Source organism: Pseudopipra pipra, chromosome 3, assembly GCF_036250125.1.
Source record: "Pseudopipra pipra isolate bDixPip1 chromosome 3, bDixPip1.hap1, whole genome shotgun sequence".
NCBI classification, from domain to species: domain Eukaryota; kingdom Metazoa; phylum Chordata; class Aves; order Passeriformes; family Pipridae; genus Pseudopipra; species Pseudopipra pipra.
Window position 1 is genome coordinate 95,642,603 of NC_087551.1, and position 27,545 is coordinate 95,670,147.

Consider the following 27,545-nt stretch of genomic DNA (forward strand, 5'->3'; position numbering starts at 1 on the left):
TGACACTTCCAAGTCAGGTGTGACATCCACGAGCACACTACTGGCACCCATAACTCAGCTCCTCACACAGCCATGCAGGTGGAAAGTGTCTATTTTGCTGGGGGAAAAGAAATATCTAAAACAAAACTGTGTATGCATAAACACATGAGCGAGCACTCCTTCCTATGCAAAGCAGATCAGAGCCAAGGACTTACTTTCCCCTTTCACTTGCAGTTGTACTAAGCTGGTGTTGCAGGAAACCCAGGTCTCTGCAGTGCAGGCACACTGCTAATTACACAGAGTTCACACACACATCCAAAGCATGACCACAACATCAGCGTTACAAGTCTCTGTGGAAAAGAGTTACAAAAAAACCCCAAACCAAACTAAACAGTACACATTCATGCAAAAAGTGTTTCCAGTGATGGAAACAAAAGAAAACCACATGAATTAACAGGCTTTCCCTGCAAATACACTACAAAGAAATAAGTAAAATGTCTCTTTAGTATTTTGCAAATACACACATTACATACTAATTATGTTGTCAAGCATGCACAACAAATATTATTCTTCTGGAGAAAGTAACTCAAAACCAGAGTCAAAAGAGCAATGAATCTGCCTGCTCAAGTTTCAGAGACCGCTCACAACAGCATGCCTAATGCTAAAAAATTGCATTCCTTGAAATATAGCCCAGCCCTCTGGATGTTAGGAAAGATTTATAAATAGCAAAAAACCCTGAAATTTACAAACTACTGTTAAAAATTTAAGCTTTAATTAGCTAAAATTTAAAAGAAACAAGTTGCAAAAAATCAAAAGTCTAAAATGAAAACACTAGACATGAACCAGACTGTCCAGAAAGTAGTGGCAGCAATGCCAGCAGACCTGTACTCCTTTGTAACTCCTTAAGATGCTTTTCAGTGATGTCTGTGCTATAACCAGAAAGGCCACTATGTAAAATCAGCATTTTTTGCCCATTTACTTTAATTGCCTCTACACTCAACACACTGGTGACACTGGTATTGCCTGCCACAGTCAGAACCATAGACTGAGCCTGACTCCAAGCAGGTATCTTCCACCTCAGAACCTTATTAGTAGATATTCAAATTTCACCAAGAAATTTTGCTGATTCTGCACAGAAAGCATGTACAGATGCTATTTGGAAATCTGCATGAATACATGGGAGATCCCTCTCTGTGCTGAAAGGCATCTATCCATATTAAAGGCTACTAGCTTTCCATCAGTATTAAAGAAATACTAATACACTTAACAATACTGAAGCCTCAATTGCTACAAATGCCACCAGGCACCTGACATGAGGCACAGCAGTCACATCACAAAAGCCATGTTGCCACCTGACATGTCTGTTGGTGAGGTTGGTGCTGATGATGGGTGCACAGCTGAGCTCAGCCTAAGCTCCTGTGAACATGAACCACTCACTCACCTATAACATGCTGTCCAAACAGACAATCCACACAGGGAACAGGAAAACCAGAGAGCTTTAATAAAACAGAAATCAAACAGCAGGAGACTATAAAGTCATTGAGAAAATGAAGTATCCAGCTCTGGCAGGGAAAGGGCAGAGCATGTTGGCTAACCACAGGATACAAATACCATGTGAGGAAAAAAAAAGAAAAATTTTCTAGGAAATGTAGTTTTGACCATGTAGTTAATATATTTGTGAAAAAGTAACTAATTTTAAGGAAATTTCCACTAGTGAGGGCAGCCTGTCTTGTTATTTATTTCTACACTTTTTTTCCTATCAGATATTATCTATTAATATCTACTTTTCCAAATAGTTACTTTTACTTTAAAGCAATTACCATTTAATGGTTTGAGGCATATACATTTCTCTCATACAGTCTGATTAATTCTAATTAGCAATATAAAACTGCTGTATCACCTGATAATACCTTGGCCTCAAAGCTCTTCAAGAATAATTGGGAGTCCCATGAAGCAGAAAGCAGCAGAAAGACACCCTGGAGACCTGAAACAGTGAGCAGGAGATCCCATTTCTACAGAAAGAAAACATACAGTTCAGGTACACAAACTGATCATCATACTAAAAAAAAAAAAGCTAAAATACAACCAGGCTGACACATTCTGGATATGAAGTAGCTCCCTGTTTCAGGTCTCCAGGGTGTCTGCCTGGTAGAAAGATGTAGCTAGACATGATCCAAGACCTAAGCTCAAGAACAAACTATATAACAATGAGTAGTATTCCTGCAATAATCCTTCTTTGTCAGACCAAGTCATCCTCTGTATTAATTTTAACAAAATTGTGATCTTGCTGAAGTAGCAAGGGATTTGACTTCATTTTTAGATCACGTTTCTTCCTCTACCTTAACAGCAACTGTACATACTTCCTAGATTCAACTTTCAGATGGTCATTGGTCCAGGTTGAACCATTCTGAGTCATTGGTCCAGGTTGAACAACCCTTTATCTAGTAATGTCAGAACTGAAGCACTTGCTGGTACTCCCCAAAATCAGAACTTGGAATACCTGAAAGCATTTGATTTCCAACAGATGCTGACATGGACTGTTCATACGTTCAGCCTCCTTCTGCAGCAGCGGCCCAGGCAGGGCCCACAAGATGCACGTGGCTTCAGAAATCCATTTCTCTCTTTGGACACACTGGTCAAATTCCTTTTTCCCCAAAAATAACCCCAACTAACACCCAAAGCACCACATGCAACCTGTTCACATGCTTAAAAATAACTCAGATTCAACAATTTGTGTTTTCTCCGTGATGTATCCTGGACAAGGAAACAAGCTAGAAATTAAATTTTACAGAAACTTACTGTATCTTTTACTATACAAAAATGTATACACTAGAACACAATGGTTTTGTTTAGTAAATCCAGGACAATACTGGAAATATTTTGGGTTTCAGATGGCTTCTCACCTACTCCTTTCTATTGTTACCACTTCATCTAGCTTAAAGAGAACTATTCAGCTAGATTGATTTGTAAACAAAGTGTAATATATGCAAAATTTTACAAATCCATTATCCCAACAACTAATGGGAAAAGAGTTTAATAGCATCCCCTTTTTTAGTATTTTTTTTAATTATTGTTTGAATACATCTTGCTCTTCTTTGCCCTAACATACTAAGATCCTCTTACAGCTCAAAAAAAGATGCCTGTGGAATTCAAGCAAACTTGTGAAAACAGTAATTCTTACATGACTGAACTCTCCAAAATCCTGTTTTACAATACCCTTTCAGCACAGACTCTACCAGAAATTCTTTCCTTTCAGTGGACACTGGCTTGAGCTGTGCAACAATGGTGTTTGCTTGGGACCTTTCAGTCCATGAGCTTCAGAGCCATTCTCACTGCCTCCTTCCAGTTAGCCATGGAGCGGGAAGGAAGCTCTGCCTTGTTCCTCACACTGCCCCTGGAGAAACTTGTACCTGTGTAACAGAAGATTATTCAGAATCTATCACGCTTTCACCTAAACCAAGTTACTGAGCTCAACAACAGCCTATTTAACAATAACACATATTCCTGCAACAATCCTTCTTTGTCAGACTAAGTCATCTTCTGTATCCATTTTAACAAAATTATGACAAGGTCACATTTCCTGGAAAGATTATTTCAATGAGGAAGAAAAAAGAAAATCTATATACGGGGTGGGAGAAGTTTTCTCCCAAAAATGTTTATCAAGTGTCTTTTCCTCAGATTGCTAGGCACAGTTTCTGTTCCTCTCTGCAGCAAAAGCAAACAGCACCTAATAAATGTTTCATTCAATAATTCAGACACTTTATTTAAATTATCATAATGCAAACAAGCTTTTATCCATGCTCATATACAAGATAAGAGAATTATAACAATGTATAAAAAAAGTTTTTCTTTCTGTAAACTACAGAGTAGAATCATCACAGAGGCTTGAGGCATGATTAGTGAATATTTATTGGGATCAGTGAAACAGAATTAAAAAACTCAAAAAAAAAATCAACAAATCCTTCAGTTCTTTGCCAGCAATTTATCCCAGCCAGTTAATGATAGATACGAGTTCTAAACAGGCAAAAGAAGCAAAGAAAAAAGAATCTCACCCTTCTCCCTGTATTTTGGCTCACTGTTTGAATTTAAAATTTTGGAGCTTAGTTTACACAGCTATTCATAGAAAAAAATACCCCAAAATCAGCACAAATTTCTTTACAATTTTTTTTGTTGTTTTTTAAGCAATCAATATTAGTTACCCCAGACCAATGATCAAGCCTTGTCCAATCCTTCGAAAGGCCTTTAACTCATCATCGACTACTCTTTCTGATAAACATGTCTGGGCCTTGTCCCTGCACACAGTCAGCAAGTTGAGGTCAGCAGTAAAGTCACCTTACAGAGCAGTTGAGTAAACAGAAAAAAAACCCCAAAATATAACTCCTTAATCAGAAAGAAAATACCAAAAATTATAAAATAATAAAGTCAATCTCCAAGAAATCCATAATGGTAAATCACATTTGATCATTTTATACATTATAAACATCTAGCAGAGTTTTTTACTGTTTTTCTTCAAAATAATATTTTTTTTTTGTTATTCCCAACACTCAAATATACTTGGCTAGAAGAAAAAACACATAATTAGGAGTGACATGTGACACCATAACTTTTTTTTTGCAATGGGAATTTTCTTGTTACTCTTTGTTACACAACTTGTCTGAACTGTCACAAAGAATAATTGATCCTTACCTTAAACAATGCATTTTCCTCCATTTACTGAGAGAAATGTGACCTTTAGAAATAAATAAATTGTTCTTTTACAGATGGGATGGTGGACACCAGCAAGCTATTGCCAGCTTCAAAAACAAGGAACCATTCATAACTACAATTCATATTCTGTTCTCATTCTTCTGAAATCTTGGCTCCCCTTTTACATCATTTGTAACTGTCTGTATGCTGAAAATAGATACCTAACAATGTTGTTTAGCACAAGACCAACTCTCTTTATAGCTACAGTTTAATTTAAGCAATGTTCTTATTTCAATACCCCAATTAGAATAAGGAAATACAACTATAAGGCCATCACTGTTCTCTACTTTCATCAATTAAATCATGAAACATCTTGTCAATATTATAAAAGCCCAAATTTAACCACCACTTGTCTCAGTCACAAAATTAACTTTTTAAAACAGTTTAAACTTAAATAAACTCCAAAATTATTCAAAAACAGCACAAAAGTTAACTAAACAATCTGAAAGAAGTACATATAGGATGCAGAATAAAAAGTAGCTCTCGAAGCAGAGAAATACACTCATCTCTACAGCAAAACACAGCACCGGTTCAGCAGCTCCTTACTAGAGTTAATCAAAAATTTTTTATAAGGTTTTTTTCTTGTGAAGTCATCTCAGTGGAAACTTTTATGAGAGTACAGTTGTTTCTATTTCACTCTTACCTGCAGACTCAGGTCAGACTTCCTTCTCATGGACAGAGGAACCAGGACTATTTCAGTGTTTCAGCATTGGCAGGCAAATGACAAAAAATAACCGCGGAAAGACACAATCACAGCACGCAATTGCATACAGGATATCCAAATTTAAGTCCTTGGCCTCTTTGCTCTGCATTTCCATATCAAGAACAAAAAAATATCCCAGCTCTAGAGAGCTGATTGTATAAAAATGTGTAAAAAATGCTTTCACAATCGGTGTCTAGGAGATATCCTCATTCTATTTTCAGTTTAAAAAAACCCAAACTTAATTTCATTGAAGAACATCTTAAATCCCAAACTTTGGCATAACGAGGTTTTTCACCTAGCTTTACCCAAGGTACTGGGGACAGTGGTGTATGTGAGTGAACACCCAGCTCTCCACTACACTTGGTCTTAAAGGGAACCTCACCCTTCTGAAATAAAGAGTTAAAACTGATTCTCTCTCAGGTAAAGAGTGTATTTGGCAGTAATATGAAGGCTATGAATTCAACTTAATTCTCATAATGTTCTTGTACAGACACTGAAATTTCAGTATTTCACTTTAAAATTTTAACATAAATCATGTTAATTTTCTGTAAATATGAAACAAAATATACCACTGTATATCACAGATTCAAGAACTGTACTGCAATGCAGCCACACTTCAAATCTCATCACTATATATTAACCTACCTTGAAAGACTCAACTAATTATGGAAAAGAGCTTAAAACTTATTTTAGGTCTTACAACTGTTGTAAAAGGCAACTGAATATACGACAACTGGGAGAATTGTTGGCAAGTATGAGGAAATACACCCAATGCTTTCTAATAGTTTTCACAGAGAAATCATATGAGGCATAGTGCCATGTACCAGAAACAGTGAGAGACAGACATATTCAGAGATGCAAAACTAAACCTACTTAACAAAGTACACCCTGCTCCCTGCCCCACTTTCCCTTGGGCAAGAAGCTGTTTGTCAGATATCCATCCTGCCAAGCAAACAAAGCTGGCTTTCCTTTGGAAACAGTCCCTGATAAACACCCCTCAAGTCCTCATTTAAAGAGAAGGACTTCCACTTTGAAAGATCACCAGATGTTTTCCAAGTAGAGGAATGAAAAACAGCCAGAGACGACATCTCCTAATAAAGTAGTAATAGCACAAGCACAGGCTATCATACATAAACACCACCCTAGCACTAAACATTCAATCTCCAGTCCTACCTGGTCAGTGTGAAGTTAAGTCCTCTACAAGAAAGACATGATGTGATTCCCCATTCTTGGAACTACCAGCTTTGTAACTCCTTCCCACACAGTCTGCAGTATACCCTTTTCTTGTCTAAACGGGCTTGGTTAAGGACACTCCATTACAGCAACCAATTAAAAGAATAATTATAACTTACAGCCATGATAAAATTTGCTTTTTCCATTTAGCTTTTTGAAAAAGGAATTTTTTTTTGACAGAACAAGAATCATCCTCTATTTTATCTCACAAAATACCCATGGAAATCTTTCATGCATGAAATCTTAAATACTCACACTTCACACATAAATTCATATGCAGAGACACACTAAAGAAGGGAACACAAGCTAGCCCTATTATCTCAAGTGTCCATTTTGGAAGTATTTTTTTGGATTTTGCTCTTACCCAAAGAAGCCTTTGCATCTATTTGCTAACAAATACCTTCACTCAACAAATACAGAGAAAAATACTGGGAAATTTTTAATAATGGCTAGAAGAAGAAACTCTTTTTAAAGCAGTCTAGAGAACAGAAACACAGGCAGTAATTTTTCCAAGTTACTCAGTACTTGAATTTGCTCGGAAGTAGGGAAATTAACTAGCACAGACTTGCCACTGCCTAATTAGCAATGCATGAATGGAATGTCCAAAACACCAAGGAACAGATACGTTACATAAGCATAATAAACTAAATAAATACATTATATTCCATTCTTTTATAGCATGTAGTTTTTCCTTATCAAGTAGGGGCAGACGCAACTCCACTACTGACCTTAGCTGTATCTTACCTTAAACAAGGTATAGATTCAGATGATTGTGGCTAACGAAAAGACATTAATTTTAAATAATCACGTTGCTTTCATATACATTCTCACAACATCCCCACGGAAAAGATAAAAGTTTACTATTATTTTTCCCCTTTGTATACATTAGGATTGATACAAATAAACTTGTGGAATTTACTTGTCAAAACCATAGAAAACCTACTTGACAAGAATAAAATTGAGATCTGTAGTGCATGGTATACACTTGTAAACGGAAAGGCACCCACATGACTTTCAGCACTACAGCTGTCTTTGTTAGAACAACAAATAGGTAAAGGAAAAAATTTCCATAATGTCATAAGAACTTTTTTTAAAAAAATAAAAGCAATTGATTTCATCTGTGGCACCGGTGTAGGATTTTATAACCATTATGCACATGCTAAAAATATTTTTTTTATGATGTAGCAAAGGGTTCTGCACCCAGCCTCCTCCTCACTACAAGTTACAATAACCCACCCAATATGTTACAAGTTACAATATAACCCACCATCTGAAGGCAGTGACAGGTTCTGCTCATCCCTTCTGAACAGGCCATGGGTGGGCCAGTGTATATGCACCCAAAATAACCCCCCAATTATTACAAAAAATACTGTATGTTTCCTTCCTCTGGTTGCTATATGTATTTGCAGTTGTACTTGACCGTAAAATCCTCACTTCTGTTCCACTTGCAAAATGGGTCATGAGAATTAAATAAAAAGTGAACTAAAGTGTATTTTAGTGTAATTAAAATTTATCTTCACTGATAATCCTTATATATGCTTTTTTAAGAGAATCCGCAATGGTGAAGTAAAAGAATATAAAAGTTCCATTAGTTTACAATCAAGAATTTTGAGATGAGAGGAGAGGAATACCACAGAATATTTTGCTTTGGAAGGGACCCACAAGGATCATCAAAGTGTGACCCATGGCCCTGCACAGGACAGCCATGTGCCTGAGAATGTTGACCAAATGCTTCCTGAACTCTGTCAGGCTTGATGCTGCCCCCTGGGGAGTTTGTTGCCAAAAAAAAAAAAAAAAGGTAAAAAAAAAGCATCAATTGACACAAGATCAGGTAGAGCAGAATCTCAATTTATATTAAATTCTGAATTCTGGAATCATGCTGAACTACATTACCCTGAAATCTTGTCAGAGTATCCCACAAACTGACATGCTGCACAAAGTTGGAGCTGTTTCCCCAATTACTGGCTGTCTTTGAAAAACAGCAGCCCCTGCTCAAGTGGAAATATTGATTCCTTAGGGATGACTCTTCCCTCACAGCACTGCATTGATTTGGAGATGGATTATCCAGTAAAGGGAGTTTCACAGTAACTGTCACTAAACAAAACTGAGCTAAATTCAGGGTCCTGACCACATGGATTAGGACAAGGACAGCCAAAAGTGGTTTTGCCAACAATAACCTCAGTAACATCTCAAAGCATTAATGAAACTGCCCATAATGCTGGCCAGTAGTCTAACCCATTAAAAGCTGATTTCACAAGTTTCTGCTTCTTTCACATTCCCAATTCCCTAGTTAGCACCTAGTAACAGACCTCTGTCTGCGACAGTGTCTAAGATGTAGAGCAAGCAAAAGATCTAGGATGGCAATTCCCAAATTCCTAAAGAGTTACAGCTGAACAAAACTAAGATTAAATCCTCTTTCATACTTAAATGGCTTCATCTGAGTTCTGTGTGAACAATAACTGAAATGTCCTATAAACAATAATGTATATTATTTATACATATATTAACATATACATATATCAATGTATATAATAGAGTACAAGTCCATAAGTAATGTTGTCCTATATAAGGAACAGATGAAAACTTTATGGAAAAATCACTATCTATACAAACTATACTTGCAACTTTACCAAAATAAAAGCAGCTGTACCGAGTTCAACGACAGGTCTCCATAGTCCATGTTGCCATAAACTGGTGCTTTGGGATGATCAGAACAAATACATGATACTTTTATGAAGCATCCAACTACCAAAAGCCAAATCCTATTAAGAATTAAAATACGTAATAACAAGCACTACACGATGGTGTGCTTACAGGAAATCAAACAGGACAAAAAAACAGCTGCATGTAATGTTCTCTTAGAGCATAAACACAGAAGGCAATGACATGGTGTCTTTGTAGATCCTACCTTTGTGCCCTCAGAAACCTGGGCTACAGCAGTGGCCATTCAGCTGCCAGCACACAGGCACTGGGTGTTAACTTTACACAATGAGCCCCGTAGTCCAGCATCCACAATACTCTTCCGTAACCCTGTGTGCTCTGGCTACACAGATTTGTTTTAGAAAACACATATTTGCAGATTTGGACTGCAAGAATCAATTGCTCCCCAGCTTTCTTCCCATCATGCTCTAACTACACCAGCAAACAGAGTTCAAGAATAAGACTGGGTAGATGACAGGAGTTCATATTTCAGTGGAATACCACTGGGACCAAGCCTTAGGGTGATATGGGGAAAGGGAGTGTTGGAGAAGGAAAAACAGTTTTGGAAAGATAATGAAATTGTTACAACAAAATTGGATTGAAACTCCAAACTATTTCCATTACCTTCTGGTGGTGGGGGAGGGAAATCCTCTGTGTCCATCCTAATGTATCCACCGCAACTTTAGTGCACTGTAAAACCCTGCAAAAATGAAGGGAACATGTTTTGTAGATGAACATAATTTCCAAATACTGAGACACTCCTTTTCAATTTGGCTAAGCTCATACCTATTAGCTAATACCATTATGGAAGAGAGGAAATGTGCCTGGCTTCTTCAATATGAATCCAGTCCAAATTTTTATGTATACAGCCCTCAGTATTGGAGCCAACTCCTTTAATGACCTCAGTAAGCCAGCTGAAGAAAGATGAAGTTTTTAAACTATTTCGTACTCTGCAGCTCCCATTGTGACAATCACAAGCAGATTACTAAAACATGTTATTTCAATGTTTGGAGCACATATTCTGTTTCAAAATCTTCATGAAGGGGACAAGGATAAAAATTCTAGAAAGCTCCTCAGTTTTGATGATGCTTTTCTCCACCTGGCAATCAGAAATAAGTTTTAATTATGCACTTTGTACACCACTTCCTTCTTCTTTTTTTTTTTTCCAATCTTAAAAAATTCTGCTTGAACCCCTTTACTTTCACCTTTCCTGAGAAGAATGAAGTACCAGCAAGCAGATTCCCAAGCACCTTCTCTTTCCTCCTCTCTTCTCAAATGCCATTGACCTCATGTTTTAAGGAAAAGAATAACCTCACAAAGTGTTCTCATACTTTGGTCCTGAATACACACCGGGAGAGAGCAAAGCCCAGAACTCATGAGACATTTTCATTCCCTCCCCATAACACTACTTAATAGTGACATTCTAGCATCATCTAGAAGGAAAACCTCTTGTGCTAAGCAATGCATATACTCTGCCCCAAAACCATTTTCACTCTAACTCAAAAGACATGTCAAAAAGACAGATTTCAGAACAAGGCTGAGGAGGAAAAGTAAGTTTCCAAAAGCCCCACAGGACAGTGGAAGAGCTAATGCTAAATTTTATGTCCTACTTTTGAGTAGCCCATAGATGTTAACCTGAAGAAGCTAACACTTCTGCCGGCAATGGCACACAAAACAGCTCAAGCCCTCACAAAGTCTCCACAGCCCAAGTATGAAAAGAGTAAGTTGAAGGAGATGGTAAAATTCAAGGTAAAGCAAAGGAATAATAGACTAAATGGATCAGGATACAGAGGTCAAATGAATTGTCACTTACAGATGAAGTGGCAGTGAATGGAAGAAAATGCTTCAAAAAAAGGACCCAGCCCTAGGAGGTATCACAAAATTTACCTCCCTAACACTAGGTATGCAAGGGCAAATCATCAGGACAGATGTATGAGGAAGGGTAACAAATCTGGTAGAGCAAGATCCTATTGTTATGAGACAATTCATTACAACTTGTATTAACTAAGCATACAAAATTGCCTTTTAAACTGTCTTAAGATTTGGTAATTCTTAATCCAGTCCTAGATAAAACCAAGTAGTTTCAGAGCTAAGGTTCCAAAAGGATTCACTCACATATGCAACATCTGTCTACAACACAGAAAAAATTACATTATATGCTTTCACTATAGTGTCCCTTCTAAAGCCTCTCTATAATTTCTATCTGCAGAGCTCCAAGGCGTGTTCCTGCTTACAAATGTCTGGAATGCATCTTGCCACACCAAAACTGTCAGCCAAAATGAGCAATAGTTATGGTTTAAAGAAAAGGCTTTCCCTTTATTCTCTTAAAGCTGCATCATGACTGAAGCATAGATTTTCAAGTGTGAAACATATAATAACCAGGAAATCTCTGAAAGTGAGTCTCAGCAGCTTTTCCAAATGTATCTTTAAGAGAGTAGCTAAAAGGCTTTGAGGATGTATTTTTTCTTTTTTATTTAAACATATGATACAAGTTTTCAAGCGTCTATGAAAGTTAAATTCAACAATGATTTTTTAAATCAATTTCTTCTTCACAAGCAAATATTAACAAGACAGAGCTGAGCTATAGAGCTTTATTTCCATTTTGATCTAGCTCACAGTTACATGCTTCGAATTACACAAGAATTGTGTCAAGGAAGGACACAGACCCAGTGTTAGAGTACTAGCCACTGACCTGCTTGCTCCTATCTGAACAGTGCATTTATTCACAAGAAGAAAGATACACTGTCACTTAAGAATGCCTCAGGGGTTGATTTATACATTGCATTAATTCATCTTGAAGTTCCACATATTTTTCTCTACTTTTTAGCTGCTACAAAAAGCCCTGCAGCAGCAAAGAGCGCTTGTGTATTATACATTCCATTAATACCCTCCACAAAAATAAAATAATTCTCATTTTATGTAGCAGACAGCACATTTATGAAGAATCTCTAATAGCACCATATTTCAAAGAGAAGATTTTCACTCTTCTATCGAGAGGCAGGGGAACTAACTCAAGTTAAAGATGTTTAAATCAAGATTAAGGCAGATGATTTAATTTGACTAGCAGCATATGGTACATTGGCATTCGTAGCTCATGTGGTTTTACCCATTGATTCTGCTGCTAACAGAGTTACACAGCACACAGCTGTACAGGTGCATTCAGACAATAATCATGGAAATAACAGCTCAAATTAACCTGAAAGGGACTTCTGAATGTTCTCTCATACACTAAAGACAGGCGTTTTCAAAATTAAATGAGACTGCTCAGGGCCTTTGTCCCTCCAAGTTATGAAACCCCATGAAGGTGGAGGTTTCACCACCTCCCAGAGCATCCTGCTCCTGTGCTTAACGAGCCACTCCAGGAAGAGTTTTTCCCGTATGCCCAACTGGAATTACCCTTGCAGCAGCTTGCAGCCATTGCCTCTCATTCTCCTGCTGCGCACCTCTGAAAAAAGCCTGGCTCCATCTTATTTCCAACCTTGGGAAGCAGAAGACTGCAATTCAATACCCCTCAGTCCTTTCTTCTCAAAAAGACACAAACCCATTTCCCTCAGCCTCTTCTGACCTGTTCTCATCCCTAACCATATCAGTGGCCTTAACTGGACTCACTGCAGTTTGCCAGTCCCTCACTTGTAATGGGGCCCCACACTGAATGCTAAATTCCAGATGCAACATTGAGACGAGTGAGTAGATGTTATTTGGTTTAGCATGAAATTTTTAACAGTTAAGTGCTTTTAAGACACAGAATATTAAAATTTTGTTCCAAGGGTATTTAAAAACGGTAAATAGAAAAAATTCCCTATTAAATATGAAACACACATGCTATTATATTCATGTGTGTCCCATTATAAAATTATGAATCTGAGTAACTGAACAACTGCCCTGACCTACTGGACATGACACAGAGGTTATAAAAATATGGAGCTTTTTTCCCCACACAAAATTGTTTTCTCAAACATCGTATAACCTCTATATAATGACTCAAACCACACCCTTCCAGGCTCCTTCCATAGCAGTCACAGAAACGCTAGGACAGAAAGAAGCTCTTGAAAGAAAGAAGCTATCTAACCCAAAGTTTAAGATTTCCCATTGGCATCCAGATGCATGACCAGTTCAGCTGACTCAGTGCTCATCTGTGCTTCAGATGTGGGTAGAGGTAGCAGTGACTGGTGTGGACCACAGTGGTGATCTACAGGTTGCCTCCTTTCCCTTCCTTCCCCCACATTTCCCCTGTGGGCTGAATGTACAGCAGATGCAGGAGAGAGGCCAAGGATCTCCTGGACACTCTTATTAAAGGCAGCTGACCCACTTTGGTCAAAACATTGGCCCACACTTCCCATGTCTGCTTCTTGATGTTTTCATCTGGTCCTTTCCTCTCAAACTGTTAGCAGGAACAGGTAATTCTTACCCATACTTACAGACTGAAAGAAGATAGTTTACCAATTTTTTAAGTTCCCAGTTTACCTGCCCAGTTATAATTGAACAAATTCATCTAGGCAAACCCCAACTATTGCAAGCCTAAAGAGACCACTACTACTGTTAAAAAATCCCTACTTGTAGCACAGTAGCATGCTTTTATTCCAGCTAGTAACTTCCTAAGTTTGGCATTAAAAATGGGGAATAATCATATTAAATGCATGAATTTTGAACAAAAAAGAAAATCAAATCCCTCATTATACTGCAATATATTGAGTTCCCCATTCAATTTCTAAATTTTAAATTGCTATATAAGAAAAAAAAAGGAATTAAAATACCACATTAAAATCAGATGTTTCTGATGCAGAGAAGTCCTGCACATTTGAAGCAGTCAGATTTCCAGTGGCACTCACACCAGAAGCCAGAGTTGTTCAAATGTGAAATGAACCCCAAGGACAGCTCCCAACTAACTTCAAATTTTCCACCAAGAACACTCACCTTTGACCATGGTACTGAAGGCACCTTTGAAAGCTGGTACTGAAGGAAATTGGGAGTCTGCGATGTTCCACAGCAGACCTCACAACCTCAGAGTGCTAACACCTGCATAATCTGTGAGACTAAAATTCTGATTCCACACCAAATGGCAGTTTCAGCAAAGGAGACAAAGGCACCTTTATAGTTATCCAAAGACTACAGAAGAACGTCAACATTCCTCTCTGTGACTCAGTTTTCCTTCTCCTAAACTCTGGTAACTCCTTCTGCCTCCAGGACTAGGCTTCTCAGCCATGTCTGCACATCACAATTCATTCAATGATTTCCTCTAATTGTGGGACAAACAACAGACCATCAGTTCTCAGTTAGAGGACTACAAATACTGATCAACATCTGCATTTCCACTTCAATAAAACTATTTTCCAAAAGTCGCTACTTGTGCAGAGGTCAGTAGGTAACAGAAATGGGATTGACACAAACTCGACCAAAATTACGGGGCAGTGCAGCATTCAGATCTGGGGGCACAGTATCCATACACTGAGCTCCCAAGGGAGCACATGCTGCCAAGTTTTTTCAGCTCCACCACCCTAAGAACTGTAAAGCTGATTGACATACCTTCTCCTTAGGTATGTGTGTGCACTATAACTGCAGCAACATCAGGATTCTTCATTCTTAACACTGGAGAGAGAATAAGCCAATGAACATTTTATCATAGGAAACAGAAGCTGAATCAAGGAGACTGATTTCCAGGGAACTGTGACTCATGGAGAAAGCTTAGTCCAAGCAGCAATGTCTCTGAGAAAGCCTTGAAGTCTGAAAATTAAACTCAAAAAACCAACACCAAAACAAGAGAAACTGTGAAAGCAAAGCCCATGAATGTCTAAAAACCTCTTGTGTCCACATCACTTAGTGAATATTGCTGTGTAATGCCCAATTGAGTCTTCTTCCACCTATAATTACAGAATTCCCATTGGGAAGTAAATCTTGCTGAAATTTGATGTAAAGACTCTTCCAGGTGTGCAGAGAAAAGACAAGTTAAAAGAATGTAGAAGGTTAATTTACTTTTTTTTCCTCCTGTATATAAAGAAGGCTCCTTTACAAAGAAAAAAAAAAATAGTAAAATTTGTTTTCCATACAAGTTATGCCTATGAAACACAGACTGTAGATTTTTTTTTAAGAGGTGTCTACAGTGGGTATGAATGAAGCAGGCATTCATATTATGACAGCTTCCCATCACATGCTGTAAGCCATGGAAGAAGTCTACATCAACACTTGATCATTATTTCTTTTAATGTATATTTGGTTTTATTAATAGGTAACAGTCCTGTTCTATACAAATTTTATTCTTAAATTTATCGAAGAAAATCACCTAAATCATGTGCCATAGAATAATAAAGGAAGTACAGAGGTTTAGTCAGAAAATTAATATGAAACCCAGTTCCTTGCTCAGTTAAAGTTGGGGGAAATTCTATTACCCACAGCAATCCAAACAAGGCCAGATCCGCAGGGACGCACATTTTTCAGAATGCATAGAGAATCCACTTCCCCAAAAGCTAGTTGGCTTTTTTTCTCACACCAAGCAGCATCCTGCTCAAAGTCAGAGAACAACACAGTAGCCATAAGCCCTGAACAAGAAACAATCTACAGAGACACCCCAAAAACACGGCTGAAGATTGGTTTTCTAGTCTTTCTTTCTAAAGGCTATTATTTACAACACTTCTTCACCTAGAGTGCATTCCTGCTCAGTACGTCATCTAGAGGAGGAGAAAAGAGGTAGAAAGCACAGATTGCATCTGCAAAATTGTCCAAGGGATCCTGACCACAGTGCAACCAGAAAGCACTGTTAAATTTTTAATATTTATGTTCTTCCCCTCTACAGTTGTTATTGCAAGGCAAAATAGAGAATCACTGCTTGATAGACTCATTCAGGTTGGCAGGAGGTCATGTAGTTCAACCTGCTGCTCAAAGCCAGGTCAGTTACCAGATGAGACCAGGCTGCTTTATCTACTGAGATACGGAAAATCTCTAAAGACAGACTGCATGACCTTGCCAGGCATCCTGTTTCCTTGCTTTGTTGTCCTCCTAGAAAAAAAAATTGCCCTTATATCTAGTTAGAACCACCCTTACTTCAGTTAGGAGCACAGCCTGCTGTCCTGTCACCTTGACAGCCTGCCAGCAGGCAGAAGCACACTGCCATCAGGCCCCCATGAGGCATCTCTTCTCCAGGCCAAACAACCTCAGCTCCGTCAGACTCTCCTCCAGCGCGGCGCTACCACCCTCTGCCATTCTGGCAGCCTTGTGCTGAACTTGTTCAGTTTTATCCACATCTCTTGTACTTGGGCGGGATGGGGTGGGGACACAAAACTGGAAGCAATACTCAAGGCGTGGGCTAACAAGTGCTGAGTGAAGAGGAACCCTTCCCTCGGAGAAGACATTCCTTCCCGGGTGCACAACCTTGCCCTCGTGATTGTTGAATTCCACAGAGTTCCTTCCAGCCAGCTCCTCACCCTGCTCAGGTCCTTCTGAATGACAATCCAGATCTCAAGCACATCCACTGCCCACTTCTTTTTCCCTGTTTGGTGTCACCTGCAAACTTCATGAGCAAGGGCTGGTACACTTCCACATCATGCATAATATTAAACAGGACACATCCTGTGACAGACAGCTGGGGCACTCCACTGGTTACCAGCCTCAAGTTATAACCAACTAGTCATCTCTAAAACTAACCATCCCACCAGGTTTCCACCCATCTAGCAGAACAGCCACCCAGATTAGAATGACATTCTGCAAAAGTCCTTGCTGAATCCAACGTGAGCATATAGTCTTATTAAGCTCGGTAGCAATATACTTACTTTACAAATAGAAAAGCCATGGTCTACAAATTTTAAGGAATGAGAGGAGTATGGATAAAAATTTATTGAAACCAGGGAAGGGAAGACGTTCCTGAAGATGCATGTAGGGCACCTAACTTTTAGTGAATGAGCCTTGCTCCCATCTTTTGTCCTGGTAATAATCTTTTGTCCTTTTAATACCCAAAGGAAGAAGATGGGCATCACCCCAGGTTTTGGAGGCCATCCTGGAGGCCAAGAGTACCATAACAAAACGCAAGAATCTGAAGAATTAAAAGTGAACAATGGCATCATATGCTTTAAGTCAAGACTGATTTGATTTGTTTTGTTCTGTGCCACACAAACTAGAGAACTGAGTTACTGAGTCAAGACAATGATCTTCCATCTCGCACATGGAAGCAAAATAAAAATGTATGAATACTAAGAGTATTTTTCTTAATTTGCTCTATAATTTGATTGTAATCAAGTAACTTCATATGGAAAAGTAATTTTATTTCTGTAACTTCCTTTTTTAAACTTAATTCAGATAGTCCCTTTCTATACTGGATATCAAGTATTGTTTTAATTGGAAATATCCTCAGCAATGTTTGTATTTTTTAGTCAGAGAAGATCCTCATATGTTGCAATTGTGATGTAAACCAAAAGTGGAGGAAATGTTATTTGTTTATGGATACAGTCAATAAGCATTTTTTTCCCCTCCAGCTGTACTTCAGTCACACATCCACCAAAAAAGCAGAGAAAGTCCTGTTCCAACTTGCATGAAATTCATGCATCCTAGTTTTACAAGGTGTAGGTTGCCTTTCAAGATGACAACTGATGAAAATTTCCACCAAGGTCTTTCCAACGATACAAGTGAAAGGATACCCTGAAATGAATATTCAGTTACTACTGCTGCCTGCAAACTAAGCCCTGACAGAGGCACTTCTACTAAACATTTTCAGCTCTTTGGGTATTACTGTCCTTGGAAAAGTAACTATGCTGTTTCTCATCAAGGACAACACATTACACCTGATCATTACAAAAGCATCAAAATGAACAAATTATTTCACCTGATGAATAAAGTTATTAAGAATATAAGTACAGTCTTACTTCTGAGTTTCAAAAATATTTGGAGTAAAATATGGAAATACATATCTAATAATAATAAAGTCATAATGCATACTCTAGAAAAATAACAAAATTTTCTTTGATTTTCTTTTTATAACACCAAAATTTTATTCAAATGAATCAGAAATCAGGTAATGAAGTTTTTAAATAATCAATTACAGCAAGAAAGAAAAATAGTAATAGCACCTGCAAAGAACAGCCCTTCTCTTCAAAAAATATATAACAGAAGGTGGTTTCCATGGAAGTGTAAGTTCTTCATCTAGTCCCTAACATCAGCAGTCTTCACTCTTTGCTTGATTTGGAAATGATCTACTAGACCTTCTTCTTCTCAGCCTTCTGCAGTTCAAAAGTGAGCCCACAGTTTGCGACAATATTAAATATTATGTATAACATTCTAAAACAAAACTGAGGATGAGTCAGTGAGTGCCTTAAAAAGGTGAAAAATATAAAGATGAGAGACATAAGCTCAAGACTCACAGTCTTGCTAGATATCCTAGCAGGATATCTAAATATTGCCATCTACTTTCCAATAACTTACTATCCCAGTTTAGAGATGGGGAAATAATGTTTACCCTCTTTCTTGAAGTTTCTGTATTAATAAGGACAAAAATATTCATATGATTTCTGCAATTTTTTAATGCATTTCAAGGAAAAAAAAGATTGCAGAACAAAAACAAGAGTGAATGTTTGACCTTGGATCCTAATAGTTCACATTCATGGTTGAGTCCCAAGTAACAAGTATTGTACAGTACAGTAAGTCACTGAAACAGATTTTCCCAAGATAATGCCCCCATTCAGCAGCACGTAAGTAGAACAATTTATTTTGCTCTGCTTAACTGCTTCACCCACGCATTTGACATTAAGCTTCAGGCTTCCTGACTGAGCAGTGAGCATGTAGGACATGAATCGATGTTGTGCAGTTATGCATCACTTCCCACAGTCTTGCTGATTCAGGCATTTCAGAATAAAACATGAATCAAGTTTTTGATCTAAAAACACAAGTCTGAAAACATATTTTTGAAATCTTGTTTAGCATTACTTGTCATCACTCCTTTAAAAACAAGTTGTACTTTTACATCTTCCTGGTTTCAAAATAATCCAAAATATTTTGGTGCAAGTTTTACTTGCACCAAATGTCCAACTGATTTAAATCTCAAAAGATGGTAATAATGCAGCAGTTTCCTTCCATGCATATATGACAGAACTTGAGTCACTGAGATTCTGCTCTCTGCAAACCACACATGCAAACACAGAATGACATTACTGACAAAGATTTGAAACAAAAAATACCAGAAAGAATATTAAGAAATACTTGTATAGGTCCATAATGAGAATTCTCACTTACCTTGCTCATGTGCTTCCTCTCCTTACTATGAAGAGCACCACCTCGGCATAACATACCTGCAGTCTCCCTAAGTAATTCTCAAGGTTCAGTTTATGAATTCCTGATAATTTCCAAGCATCCAGGCTTGCAGCTTTTCTACTTGTTCAAACTACTTCCAGATTCCGAAATTAATTTACCAATATCATTTTTCCACTAACAGATGCAATAACAAGAATGACTTTGTATGAATAGGAATGGGAGTGGGAAAAAATATCTGCCATGAATGCTGATTTTAACAAGATATGGTCTTGGATACAAAAAATGCCTCCCTCACACCTTGTAGAATATGTTCAAAATGAAAAACCAATTCATACCACTATCAGTGCAGCCTCGTTTATTACCCCATTATAAGATACAAAGTGTTCAAAAAGTAGGACTCACTCAACAATTGCATTCATAGTGTTTAACACTGTAACTCCAAAGAAGTTTCTCTGAGGTACAACTGCTGCAATAGATATCCCACAAGAAGCATCCAAGGATAGTCCGAAAATGCACTTGCAGCTCAAAAAAACATCAGAAAGCTGAACTTACAGAAAGACTGTTTAAAGGAATACCTTTAAATTTAGAGGCCATAAGACAACTCCACATGAGATTCCTTCTCCAATTCTAAACTAAAATTGTAAAATGGAAATACATAACTAAAGAAAAAGAAAAAAGTAAAACAGAAGTCACTTTACAGAAGTGTAAAGAAAATTCCTAGAAAATATGAAGAAAATAAGTACTACACACTGCTCATTTCTCCATCCCATACAAAACTGAGAGCAGTGTAGTACTACAGATGCAATACTACAGATAAACTGGGTACAGCTCTGCACAATACACAAAGTTCAATCTGAAAGTCTGAATCAAAACTGCTCTTCCTTCTCCTGGACTGCAGATTTTGCTTCCTGGCTTCTTCAGAAATAGACTGAAGTTTATAAATTTTCAACAACAGATTCTAAAAATAGTTTCTACATTATATAGAAGCAGTTAATAGACTTCCTGTTTTACAAATGAGTAACGTGCTATTCCCAGTTGCATTAAATTCCATTAATAATTATGAAGTTTGACAATAGCCTGTCAGGTTTTAGACTAGCTTATTTTTCTTCAAATGTTTATAAACTATGCAAGGACTCCTAAACAGCTCAGAATCAACTGAAGAACTCCTCTGGTGTTGAGATTTTTTCATAGAATCATAGAATGGTTTGGTTTGGAAGGGACCTTAGAGATCATCTAGTTCCAACCCCTCTGCCATGCATGAGTCAGAGACATTTTCACAGTATTCTATGCTAGGAAAGGATTTTTGCAATCTACTGATGAGTGAAACCACAGCCTATCTGCCGAGTGTAAGCATAGGTCGGGGTCAGAGAGAACTCCTGGGCACAGAGAGAGGGAGCCAACCCCCTTTTCAGTGCTGTGGTGTGCTCATCACTGGCCCGTCAGAGCCAATAGCACAAGATTTGCACGTTTGCCCTCCATGCCTCAGAGCTGCGATGCCAGCATGCACACCTGTCCTGCAGCACTGGGGCTTCTCTCCATATCCTGCAGTGTCCAATACATAGGATCCTGCTGGTTCCGGGCACTCATCCAGGAGATGATGGACAGCACATTGCTCAAGCATTTGTCTGCTTCCATCGTCTTTTCTCCCACCACATCCATCTGCGTGTATCAGCCACAGAAGTCCCACACACTGGACACCCAGTGCCATCACAGGACACCTGTCATCACCCACACAGTAGGTCATGTCTCATGTACAGTGCCACAGGTAAGCTATGAAATCCACTGAATATATTATAAAAACCTTGAAACCTCACTGTAAAGCCTTCAGAGGTATCAGATTTCAAGGTAAAATCTAAAGAACCACTGTTCATAACCAGATAAACACATGTAACTAGTTCACGGACTACTGTGCCAGAGGGTGAAAGAAAAAAAGACAAGATGGATTAAACAAAGCAAGTCAGACAGATTATCAAGATCAAACAGATCACCCAAGTGAAAAGAATGAAGTGCCCATTGAAGAAAACATTTGAAAAAACAGAACCCCTGCCTGAATAATAGGCTTGAACTTGTAGGCACCCAACGTGTCCCATGTTCAGGCAATAAATCTATGTCTCCTGAGCACCAACAGAAAATTTTTAAAAATGTAATACTTAATTTCTACTGCAGAACAGATTGCTCATTGAACTTCACCAAGTGGAGTGAAGGCTATGGGAAAAAAATTATTTTCTTTACAATAAAAATAGCCACAAAGTCACACATGGAGTTATAATCTTACTGTAGTCATTTAGCATTAACAGTTCTTAACCAATCTTTTTTTATTTCTTGACCCATGCAAGAAAAAAAAAAAAAAAACCTACACCTTTTTATACTAACAGTTAAATTGCACAACTGAAAAAAAGATGCTCTTTACATTGCAATTGAACAATTTCAAACCTGCCAGCACAAGGTAAAAACCATGATCTTAGTAGCTTTGGAAAAGAAAGAAGTGGGGGAAAAAAAAAAAGGATCGAATATGTAAATGAAAGAGGGCAGAATTCAGAATGGATAAAATTGTTTTGGTCAAAAATACATGCACCTCCTAAAGGTCTTTAAAATAAGCCTTTGCCGTGGACAAATTATTAATAGCTGCTTTTCCAAGCAGCTGGTACTGCCTACTGACACAGCCTGCTCACTCACTTGCCCAGGTGAATGACTAGACAATCTCTGAAAGCTGTTCTTGCCTTACCCTGTAAGCACAGGGCATCTTCCAAACGCAACTATTGGGTCTGGGATCACCACAAACAACTATATAACTTCTCCTCTCAACAGTTGCACCGTGAATTACAAAGAAACCAAACACAATTTTAAAACCTCCTTGGAAAAAAAAATACATTAAAGGGCAGTTGTTACTGTGAAGCACATTTTCCCCTGTTTTAAGACAGTCAATTCAATTGCAGATGCCAACTGAAAACCTGTGGTCGGCACCGGCTTTGAAAAACGGGGAAGGAAAAACTCCAGCCCCCATGGAAGCTGGATTTTTCATAGCCTTGTCCGTATCTGATGGAGAGGGGAGGGAAGCTGGAGCCGGCGGCGCACACGCGAGAAACCCCTCGCGAAAACCTGGGGGAAAAAACTTCCCCAGTTCGAGAGCGAGAAGTTTGGCCAAAGCGCCGATGCATTTCAGGGACCCCTCGCTTCAGCAACCCGCCTTGCACGAGCAAAACCTCTTTAATGACAGATCTCACCCCCTGGGTTTCCCTCTCCTCCCCCGGGCCGTGCCCAGCCGCCGCCACGGGCCCCCCGCAGCCCCAGCGAGGCTGCCCCGGCCCCCCGAGGGGCGTCTCCGCACCCAACACCGAGCCCACCTTCCGAGGACCAAACTTTCCGTGACTAACACCGGAGCAGGACCTCGGCCCGGAGCGAACACCCACCTTCTCTGCCGCAGCCGGAGCCGCCGCCAGGCGCTCGGAGGCGGCCGCCGCCCGGCCCGGCCCGCTCCGCTCCGCTCCGGCGGCTGCCCCGCTGCGCGGACACGTCACTCGCCCGCCGCGGAGCTCGCAGTGGCCGCCGAGGGGAGCTCCTGAGCCCCGGCGGGAGCCGCCCGGCCCCGCCTCGCCGCGGCCCCGCTGCCGTCACCGCCCGCCCGGGGCCGCCGCCGCTCCCGGCCCCCGCCTCCGCCAGGGCCCGCCGGCTCCCGGCTGGCGCAGCCGGGCGGGCTGGGGCGGGGCGGGCCGGGCAGAGCGTGTTCCCCCCGGATCCCGCCGCATTCCTGCCGCCGCACGTGACACCGCTCGGGGCAGTAGCACATCCCGGGGCCCTGCTGCAGGGGGGGGGGCGTCGGTGTAACGGGGGGAGAGCGGAGCTCTCCGGGGATGGAGAACTGGGCACACGAGCGACGGTACTGCTTTTCCCCTCAGCCCCACGCTCACGAATAGCCCCTGAGCACGCCAGGGTGCACACTGGGCCACAGTGTTATACTGGAATTTAATCTTCTTTATCACTTGAAACCCTGTTTTCAGAATTAAAGGCTGTCTATAGGCGCTGGCACCTCACAACGAGTCTTTTTGCTCTTTTCCCATCCTTGTTGTGTGATGGTCCTCCCAGGGAGCATCGCTGCAGACCACTGACCAAGCCAACCACACAGCCACCCACACATGGAATGCACGTGTGCTGTACAAGTATGGAATTCTTCTCCTGGAAGTAGCACCAACGACTTGTACATTCAGGACAACGTGCCCCTTCCTTAAAATAAAAAAGAAAACTTTACAAGATGCAATTATTTTGAAAATTTATCCCTTTACACATCTGCCACACATTGAAGAAAATAAACGCTCTTAAGTACATTATAAGTTCTTAAATACATTATAAGTCATTACAACTCTTTGATATTGTTAAATATTATTTGAAATCTTTGGACTACTTTTAAGAATGAAAACTTTGAGCTAAACGCTGTTCAAAGAGCCATACATCATCCACCAGTGATCCTTGCCTATTTCAGTGCACCAATGCTAGAGCCAGTAATAAAATACGCCAAATATGCCCAAATACGTAAATTCATTATCGTCACATGAAAACATTAGTAGTAAATGATGGCATCCATCATCATCATCATCATCATCACTATCATGGCTAGGCTTCACAAATGAAGATTTGGGGAGGGCTCTACCCACGTTTGTTACAAGCACGCTGGTAGCTAAAAAGGCCAATACGAGACAGGCATGTCCGGTTGCACAAGGCACAGCAGAAAGACTCCTTAGGTGGTATATTCTGCAAGACACAATTCTTTCTGCGTTTTTTCTCCTCAAGAGTGATCCTGCGTGCTTTCTCAAAAGAAGCAGCAGCGTTATAGATGGTGTGTCTCCAGACCTCCCAATTGGAGGCCAGAGTAGACCAGTTATGATGATCAATATGGCCAAGGCTGAGATGTTGTTTCAGGGAGTCCTTGTATCTTCTCTTTGGGGCTCCTCTCTTGCGGCAGCCAGTGGCAAGTTCACCATAAAGCAAGATCTTAGGGAGGTGGTGGTCCTTCATCCTTGAGATGTGTCCTGCCCAACACAGCTGTGTTCTCAGCAATGATGGCATCCAACATTTGATGAATCCACCCTTTCCTACATTTTTCCTTTGTCTATAGTTTAACAACACACATTCACTATTATCCTTGTCTTCGTATGGGTTCATTCAATCTGAATTACAAACTAAGTATTTAAAAGTATTACTTTCAAAAAATGTTTCCATTTTCACAAAGTTATTTCTTTTTAGTGCAGTTCATCACAGTATGAACTCAAAATAGTTCTCACATAGCTCTATAGGTTCTATGCAAGAAAGAAAACAAAAAAATTCGGCTATATGTAAAGGTTAAGGACAGGAATACCATTATGGCGTTCAGTTCAGCTTCCAGTAGAGACACCACTCTATCCTGTTGTTTCTGTAATTTTTTAAATGTGTAGCACTTCATTTACAGCCAGCTATAATTTCAGGAGCTGAAATGACAGGGAATCAGTCTTTAGCATACTGTTAAATAAGTCCTTATCATTAGAGGCCATGCTAAAGAACAGACACATATCTAGACCAAGTACAACTAGTTTGATTCTGTAATTAAAAATACCATTCACGAGCAATATCCTTCTCCTTTTGGCAGCCAGCTCACTATGTGCATTAAATTCTCCCTTTCATAATTACCTTTCACTGTTAGAGAGACAAAATTCAAATCCTTCCTAGAGTTCTTTTGTGAACCTTTTTGATCTTTGACAACCACTTCTTTGATTCTGGTGACCATATGTAAATATCCTTCTCTAATTCAAATAGGTCACTGTGGAAACCTTGTTGGACAAATCCAACAATAGCAGATCAACTTGTAAAAAAGAAAAACTAACTTCCAAAATACCTTGCACTTTCCTACTATTTTCTAAGGCAGGAATAATAGCAGCAATAATTAGCACCCTAATAATTGCAATCACAAATTAAATTTTTATTCACCCATAATTAACTGTCGATAATTAGAATGCAGATAATGTCTGCTTCCACTGTTAACATGAAGCTTTTTATAATTAGATTCTAAGAAGCTGATATTTAAATTGGTTTTCCTGGCGATCCTTGCATGAGGCCTCACCAGAATTTAGTTATTCTCGTTGCTGATTACTGGGGCTTCAGCAAAGATACTTCTAGCCTCCAAGCTAGTATACACAGGTCAGCTACCCCATACATCTATACCATACATCTACTCCAGTGCATGTACTGGGCATCTTAGGGACACCATCAACACTGGACAGTGTCCTGGCCCCATATGACACAGTGCTGTGAACATGGGGCCTCTTTTGTCTCTCTCCATGGAAATTGGCATGGTTTAATGTAAACCTAAATTTATGACACCTAAGGATATATGACATCACTCCTATGGCTTGCTTTCCAAAACATTGCACGAAATCTGAATAAGGAAACTAAAACTTAGGTTATCGTTCTCCAGCAAAGCCAGACCTTCTCAGCTTCTTCCTTCTGTTTAACAGCTGATGTAGCTGGCACTTTTTCCTAGGGAGTATTTATCCACTGGAAATTCAGAAGTTGTTTCTCCTATTGTTCTCACGAGTCCCCCATTAAGACAGTATGTCATCTGCTTACTGTAATCCCTCAGAAACCACTCAAAGACAGGACATCCAACAACCTTGCTTAACTTGAGCATCTGCAGAATTCATGCTGGACTCTTGTAAAGTTACAGGTGCCCTTTACTTCCCTTTACCAAACCAGACGAGTGACAACACTTTTTAAAAGGCAAGCCACACAATTTTCTTAAATTCAGACTATTATATCAAAAATAACATTTGGTTTTATAAAAGCACTGCTTATTCACATTCTGATATGCTGTCTACTGCTGACTTGTCTTCCAGGTCTCCCTGAAGCACCAACACTACTACTGGGAGACAGTTTGTCAATTCTGAGCATACCAGTACAGGTTAACTTCTTGTGATGGGTTGACCTTGGCCAGCAGAGAGACCCCAACCCAGACACTCTCTCACTCCCCTTTGACAACAGGATGAGGGGAGACAATAAGATGGAAACCGTGTGGGTCAGAATGATTCCTTAGCAACTACTGTCATGAGCCAAACAGACTCACCTCAGGGAAATTTCATTTATTACCAATTAAAATTAGACTGGGATGGTGAGTAGCAAAGACAAAAGTAAAACCACCTCCCCCTCCACTCCATCTTGCCAGGCTCAACATCATTCCTTCATTCCCAAGTCCTTGGCCTCTACCACCCTGAGGGGCACAGTGGGATGGGAACTGGGGTCAGTCTATAACAGCTCCTCCCTATACTTCTTCCTCCTCCTTACATTTTTCAGCTGCTTCACTGTGGGTCCTTCCCACAGGCTGCAGTTCTTCAGGATAAACCTGCTCCTTCGAGGGCTCCTCCACAGGCTGCAGGGGAATCTCTGCTCTGGTACCTGGAGCAGCTTCTCCCCTTCCTTCTTCACTGACCTGGGTGCTCACAGGGCTGTTTCTCTCACTTTTTTCCCCTCGCTCTTCACTTTTGTGCAGCATTTTTGTCCTTTCTTACATATGTTTCCTCCAGGGTGTCCCTCCTCAGCTGTGGTAGGTCAGAGCCACCTGGAATCATCTGTGTCCAGCATAGGGCAGCCCCAGCCTCTCCTCATAGAGCCCCCTGCAGCCCCCACTGCCCACACATGGGCACCATACAATCATATGCACAAGTTGTTTCTATAACACAAAATTCCTACTTTCAGTTATTTCGCTGTGCTCTGATGGTTCTGTTTCATTCTGAAGCTGAGGAAGGGAAAAACTTAAGTGAATTTCCTCTCACCAGATGATCATGAAGCCCTGAGGTCACGCAACCCTGAAATGCAGCCTTTGGCCAAAGCAGAGCTGTTCCCAGGGGTGGAAAGGAGGTACTAGTGTAATACAAGATACTGGGAAGACTTTATATCAAATGCTATGGACAACTCTAAGCTGCTAACATATAATGAA

The 27,545-nt window shown here is 39.8% G+C and overlaps 1 protein-coding gene across 3 annotated transcripts in view; it reads right to left on the bottom strand.

Moving 5' to 3' along the window:
- Nucleotides 1-23,126, bottom strand: part of ARHGEF10 (Rho guanine nucleotide exchange factor 10) — a 111,148-nt gene extending 88,022 nt beyond the window's left edge. For 2 of the 3 annotated variants that reach the window (XM_064650388.1, XM_064650386.1), the window contains exons 1-2: nt 22,999-23,125; nt 9,986-10,061 (exon numbers count right to left, since the gene is read on the bottom strand). In XM_064650388.1, the coding sequence (XP_064506458.1) occupies nt 9,986-10,022 (37 nt within the window). In that variant the 5' untranslated portion in view covers nt 10,023-10,061; nt 22,999-23,125. Of the gene's footprint in view, nt 1-9,985; nt 10,062-22,998 lie in introns of all 3 variants that reach the window. The other variant, XM_064650387.1, reaches the window with a different exon arrangement.
- Nucleotides 23,127-27,545: the final 4,419 nt, after the last annotated feature.